This window comes from Labrus mixtus, chromosome 10 (genome assembly GCF_963584025.1).
Source record: "Labrus mixtus chromosome 10, fLabMix1.1, whole genome shotgun sequence".
NCBI classification, from domain to species: domain Eukaryota; kingdom Metazoa; phylum Chordata; class Actinopteri; order Labriformes; family Labridae; genus Labrus; species Labrus mixtus.
In genome coordinates this window covers 7,661,387-7,667,170 of record NC_083621.1, presented here as the reverse complement: position 1 = coordinate 7,667,170, position 5,784 = coordinate 7,661,387, and the positions used below count along the sequence as shown (strand labels likewise).

Genomic DNA, 5,784 nt, shown 5'->3' with positions numbered 1-5,784 from the left:
CTCCTGTCCCCCTCTCTCCCGCCTCTGCAAGACTCAGACCAAGACAGTGAAGAAGACAACGGCAAAGAAAAAAACTACAACTACTAATGCGGAGACGCCACCATGAGGCCTGCTGTCCACATCCACCTGCCTAAACTTGCACCACCCACAGCCTGCAGGCCCCTCTCCCCCTGTTTGGTCGCCACACAAACACATACCCACTGTACTTAACAATAGAGCAAGCACTAAGATTGTGTCCCTCATGTTGGCTTAAAATCTGGCAATGTGCAGGTTTGTTTTAAGCAGTATGTGGCCACCTCAAAGTTAAGAACAGGTCTTCAACATTGATTAACTTCATTTTAATCATATTTTATGTATAAACCGTTGGGATGTTTCTTTCTATTTAACCAAATGGTGGTTAGAGATATATCCTTATAAAATCTATTTTTTTCCTTTAACCCCTTGACGTATATAGATCCTCTTAGTACACGCCAAGAGTCTAAAGCTGTTTTGAATTGAGGTTTCTCTTGTCAGATATATTCTTCATTCCTTTTTTTCTAAATTGGAGCCCCCCCTGTTTTCTCTGGCATACTCTTCTAGGGATCCAGTCGAAATCTAGACGTCGCCCCTCCCTGTGTGAGCAGGCGACACCTGTTGGTCCTTATGTGGACCTGACAGAGATGCTGGAGGCACAGGTCAGAAGTTGTCATCCCTGGAGCACAGACATTTTTTTTTTTCTTCTGTGAAGTGTGATCACCTTTTAGATTTCTTTTTCTCCTCCACCATATCTGAGTAACTGTATTACAGGATGCCATTTGATCAACCCTGTTTTAGTTCTCTATTTACTTTGCGTTGGCCTTTTTGACTGAAACATAGGCCTCAGAGCTCATCCTTTAGTAAAAGTTTAGCCCCACCCCTTTTATTTTTGCACTATTAAGAGTGAGTCTGGCTCTGCTAAGTTTAGGTCTCTCACACAGTTAGTTGTTTACAGTGCTGGTTTGTTTAGTGTTGGCTTTGTTATCCTTCATATAAACACAACTCAAGTTTTATCCATCAATTGTTTTTTCTTTATTAAGCTTCTATTTTAATGAGTTCTTTCGGTCATGTGATATTAGTAATAATAACTGCTATCAGCCTCTTAAGACAACGCTGTAACTGAGTGTTAGCGCTCCCTCCTTGAACATAGAGTAGTCCTAAGAGTTGCAGTTGTTTGTGAGGTATCATATCTGCTTTTCTATCATTTGTGATGTCTGTATATTGTTTGTGTTGAACATTAGAAAGTGAGGGAGCACATCTGCACCCTCTCACTCCTTAAATGCAGCTGTGTAGTTACACATCATAATATGTCTTCATCTTAGAAGCCAGGATAAAGCAAAGCAATATGGAAAAGATGAAATCAAAACCAACATCAGGAGACCGTGATGTCCTTGCTGTTATTTCAGAAGGTTAGGGGGTGTCAGACCCGGCTGTGGTGGGTGTCAGATCACTCTGAACTTTTGTTCTGGGAGGGGCTCTTCTGGTCACTCTGGACCTGGTACCGTCTGAGTGCTTCGTAATGTCAGATTTGAAAGCATGACTGTACTTCTGTCTGCAGTGTTACACTAGGGTTAACCAATAGGGGGAGACAAAGCCCATCCCAAATGTTGGCAGAGCGATGAAACAATATGTAAACACTCTGTAAATAGTAACCTTAATATATGTATATACATTATGAGCTTGCTTGCCTTATAGATCCTCTGGGCTTCAATCCATTTAATGTTTGAATCATCTCTGTGCTTTTTAAAATTAAAAATAGTTTTGACAAATCACTTGTGCGGAAAGCAGAAGAAGCTCAAATTTCACCTGTGCCGACTGCTGGTGATAGAAATGATTTTGTGCTTTTTTTTTTTTTCCTGTCTTTTTCTTGTGAAACCATTTTAACTCCATGACCAAGTAAGGAATCTCCAGACTCAGTCTGATCTGGTTGAAGTATATTCACACATTATTTTTATGAACTCAGCTCAGATAAGATGTTAAGTTAAAATATGTAAGGGCAAAAAGTTGAAGATTGGATTCGTTTTTTTGTTTTTTTCCCTCTTGATTAAATGAACACTGAATTAAAACAACTCAGCACATCATTAAAAAAAAGTTTTTGTCCTGACATGATACGACCCTGAAATTGTATCTTTTCATGTCATGTTTGGATAATTATTTATTCCCTTTTGTTTAAGTCAGTATTATACACAGGGATTTGTATTTGTATATTTTTTGTGCCAATTATCAATGCTCCATGTGAAATACATTTACAGTAAGTGTGCTGGGACAATGGTATCTAACAAGGTCATGTATCAGTCATAAAACTACAAATAAAGGAAATCAAATCAGTGTGTTACTAGCTTGTGTACTTGAAATCAATACAACAACCGTCTGGTCTCAGGGGAGCACTGGATCACTCACTAGTTGCTTATTCTCTGACAAAGTCAAACAAATATGATTATGGTAAACTTATTCTGTGCTTTCATTTACAAGTTGGTAATTTATTTTAGTTGTGGATACAAGTTGAACATACAATGCCTTAAAGAAAACACAAAGAGCGAGACTCACCTGTAAACTAAAATGTTAAATGGATATTCTGTCCCTTCTCCAAAGAATGAATAATAATCAAATATTTTTACCTCACCAATAAAGCTGGACTGACTACATTGTCTGGGCGCACATCTAAAGAGTCCCAATAGGCTATAAAAAAAGGCCTGGCTAACGTGCATGCACATGCAGTGAATGGTGGATCTGATGATGCCCTCAGGTGTTTGGGAAGTAACATGTTTGAAAGTGGAGAGCAGGTGACTAAGAGCAAATACAGGTTTTTGTTTTATATAAAGACAGCAGCCAACCCACTCACATGTCCACACATGTAGGCTATATTCAACACCGGAGAGTTTTGAAGGTCTGACCACAAGCAGAAACATTTAGTCGATTATGAGAAAAAAATCAAAGCACACAGAGCATCAATTTAAAGATTTTTATTACCATGAGCTCAGGACAGAGCAGACAATAAATATTACGTGTGAGTTACAAAATGAATTATTGTTAATTACACTTGGTACCCCACATTTTTAAAGAATTCAAAAAAATATATTAAACATATTATCCCTCTAGTTCTTCCTTAGGGATGTGATAAAGCCTCATTGGACTCTTGCTTCCCAAAACAGGTTTCAGCACACGGTCCTGAAAGTGTTTCACTGCTGCGATGTTAAAATCTCCATTTATTTTCCCATTCATTTCTCTGTCTCGACTATTTTCAACCATTTCTTTCCAGCTATTGTTCAAAATTTCAGATATCATGGAGACTACATCCTGTTGTACATATATTAGGAGTGTGGATTTTAAATTCTCAATCTGTTCTGTTCTATATAGTAAATGTTCATCATACGTCCGACTGGATGAACTGGCCATTTCCTTTATTTTGTCACTGGCAGATTTAATATCACTTTTGAGACGTCCTCTATGTTGGGGTTCAACAGTAGAGATTTTCTGAAAAAGTTGAAGTTCATTACAACTTGTGGTGAACTTGCTACTGTCCAATCTGAAACGTTCGTCAATATGTTTGTCCTTATACAGATGGACGATGCTGCTGTAACTTGACATATCGGTTGTTTTTACTTTTAGAAAATACATTAGACATATGAATCTCCAAAACTTGGTGAATCCCACATATGTAATGATTCCATATTCAGCACACCACTGACTAGCAGTATTTAACAGTAGAATCATGCAGGAGGTGCTATTGTCCTCTCTTTTTAAACAAGGACTGTTGTAGGTATATATGAAAATCATTCGTACATTGGTTCCATTTTTTAATAGAAATGTCTTCAAATCTTCTATTAATAACTCCTCACTATGTAACATACGTTTACCTTTTTTTTGTGGCACAAATTTTTCAGAAAACTTATATTCACCATTTTTCATGATAATATAAGCGAATGCAAATTGTTTTTCGTCTACGGTGTTCTTCCTTATCTCCGCTATAAAATCGGTGTAGAATGGTTTATCCGTAGGCATTCTTTCAAAACTCTGATTCATATCGACTCTACTTATCAACTGATTAAAAAGGTCACATTTTTCATTGGGATCCCTCTTTTTTCCAAATGTGTATTCTAGCAGTTGTTGTTCGGTAGAAAACAGTCTTATCCCTAACCCTAACTTAGAGGACAGGTTAATCATAAACTTCTGAAGAGGCTTTTTGATGCTCTCAACAATTTTCTTCTTCGTGGGATGACGGTGACGCTCTCTCTGCTGGTCCTCCTCCCTGGATATTAAAGAGGTTGAACTTAATTACATTTTCAAACTAATTACTAAAAGTCAAGTACTTACAGCAGTTGGTTTTGAAGGTACAGACAAATGAACGTTACTTTGCTAACAGCAGCAATCAAATCAGTTTTTTGTCCGTCCTGAACTGACTTATAAAAGTCGATTTAAATATAAAATTATGTTTACTTTTGTTTGTTTTGTGCAATAAAAGTATAAAAATATATATAAAATAAAGGTAGATAGACTTATTTTAATGAACAGAAATCATGACATTTTAAAAATATCTCACAAAACAATAAGACCAAAGGACAAAAGTCAAGCTAAAGTTTGTTAACACATTTAATTATGATAAGATAATGGTTACCAGTCTACTTTATTGACTGGAGTGCATTAAATAATCACTATTGTAATGCATTTCCTCATTCAGACATGTGCTGCTGACCTGTGTTAGATTTGTTTACAACATTTGATTCATTAACTTTTACTCAATCTATTTCATTGGACCAGTTGACAGGTATTACAACATTTATTTCTTACGGCTTACCTTCGCAATGGCACTGGCTGTCGTTCTGTGGAATATGTTGAATCCATCTCTTCAATTTCTTCTGTAATATGATTGTCCTGCGTCTGTCCGGCTTGGTGAAAAATAAAAAGGATAATTACCTCCAATTATGGAGTGTAGATAGAAAACTATAAAGGTTTGAAATGATTTTCTCCGTTAAAGATTTAAGAGCTCTTGTTGGTAACAATTATTGGAGTGTAAATTGAATATTTTATATATTTGTATCTCAAACAGTTGTTCAGGTTTGACCACATTTTTTTTTTTCTTAATAGGTTGTTTTGTAATGTGTAAAAAGAGCGTAGTTACCTCAAGTTACTTACCGTAGTTAGACAATCAAGAAAAGTGAAAGATTTGGTTAATAAATGGTTTGTTTGCATTTACTTTGTATAAAAATGCTTTAAGTTTTGATATATTTGCCTTTTTTATAACATCAATACAAAAAGACTAAATAGAAAGAAAAATAATCATTTAAATACAATCCACTGGAGGAGAGCTTGTTAAAAAACATTTCTTTGACTTACACCGAATGGTCCTCTGCTGAAGGCCACCCCCACAGGGGCTGACAGAGCTTGTCATATATAAATAATATAAATACATATAGATATATATTTATATTTATTTAAAATCTTACTGGTAGATAAGTTTTAGTTTTAGTTGCTGTTTCTGGTCTCCTTTAACTGAAGTACAGTATAAGCTCCAATAAGCTCCAGTCCGATGAGTTGGGTTCTAATGTTGTAAAACTTTGCCAGCAGGCTTATAAATGCTTCCTTGTTTTCGATTGGAATGCTGGTTGTCAGGTTTTGAGGATGTGCGTCATCAAGTATGTTTCTGAAAGACTGAAGACTGACGACAGGTTTCATATGTCAGGATCTTTATAATAATTATAATAACTTTATTTATATAGCACCTGCTTTGACATACAAGCAAAAGCAAAAGTAGAAGAAAGCCTAAGAACC

The 5,784-nt window shown here is 36.1% G+C and overlaps 2 protein-coding genes across 3 annotated transcripts in view; one reads left to right on the top strand and one right to left on the bottom strand.

The window, feature by feature from the left end:
* reep2 (receptor accessory protein 2) overlaps positions 1–2,343 on the top strand; it is an 11,697-nt gene extending 9,354 nt beyond the window's left edge. Inside the window, exon 8 of the mRNA XM_061047857.1 lies at positions 32–2,343. Within this exon, the coding sequence (XP_060903840.1) occupies positions 32–106 (75 nt within the window). The 3' untranslated portion in view covers positions 107–2,343. The remainder of the gene's footprint in view (positions 1–31) is intronic.
* A 620-nt stretch (positions 2,344–2,963) lies between these two features.
* Positions 2,964–5,539, bottom strand: LOC132981513 (uncharacterized). 2 transcript variants are annotated; one of them, XM_061047460.1, is made up of 3 exons: positions 5,335–5,539; positions 4,811–4,901; positions 2,964–4,264 (listed from the first exon to the last, which is right to left on the bottom strand). In XM_061047460.1, the coding sequence occupies exons 1-3, from the start codon at positions 5,423–5,425 to the stop codon at positions 3,103–3,105; spliced, it is 1,344 nt and encodes a 447-aa protein (XP_060903443.1). In that variant the 5' UTR covers positions 5,426–5,539; the 3' UTR covers positions 2,964–3,102. The 2 variants fall into 2 exon arrangements, with proteins under 2 accessions (XP_060903443.1, XP_060903444.1); XM_061047461.1 differs by lacking the exon at positions 5,335–5,539 and having other exon boundaries at positions 4,811–5,327.
* Between the last annotated feature and the right edge of the window lie 245 nt (positions 5,540–5,784).

Bases quoted from the DNA above. Each gene is read 5' to 3' on its own strand.
- LOC132981513 (XM_061047460.1), bottom strand. From the start codon at position 5,425: ATGTATTTATATTATTTATATATGACAAGCTCTGTCAGCCCCTGTGGG. The intron at 4,902-5,334 runs GTTTTTTAACAA...TTTTTCACCAAG, and splicing joins TCGGTGTAAGTCAAAGAAAT to CCGGACAGACGCAGGACAAT. The intron at 4,265-4,810 runs GTAAGCCGTAAG...TTTAATATCCAG, and splicing joins CAGCCAGTGCCATTGCGAAG to GGAGGAGGACCAGCAGAGAG.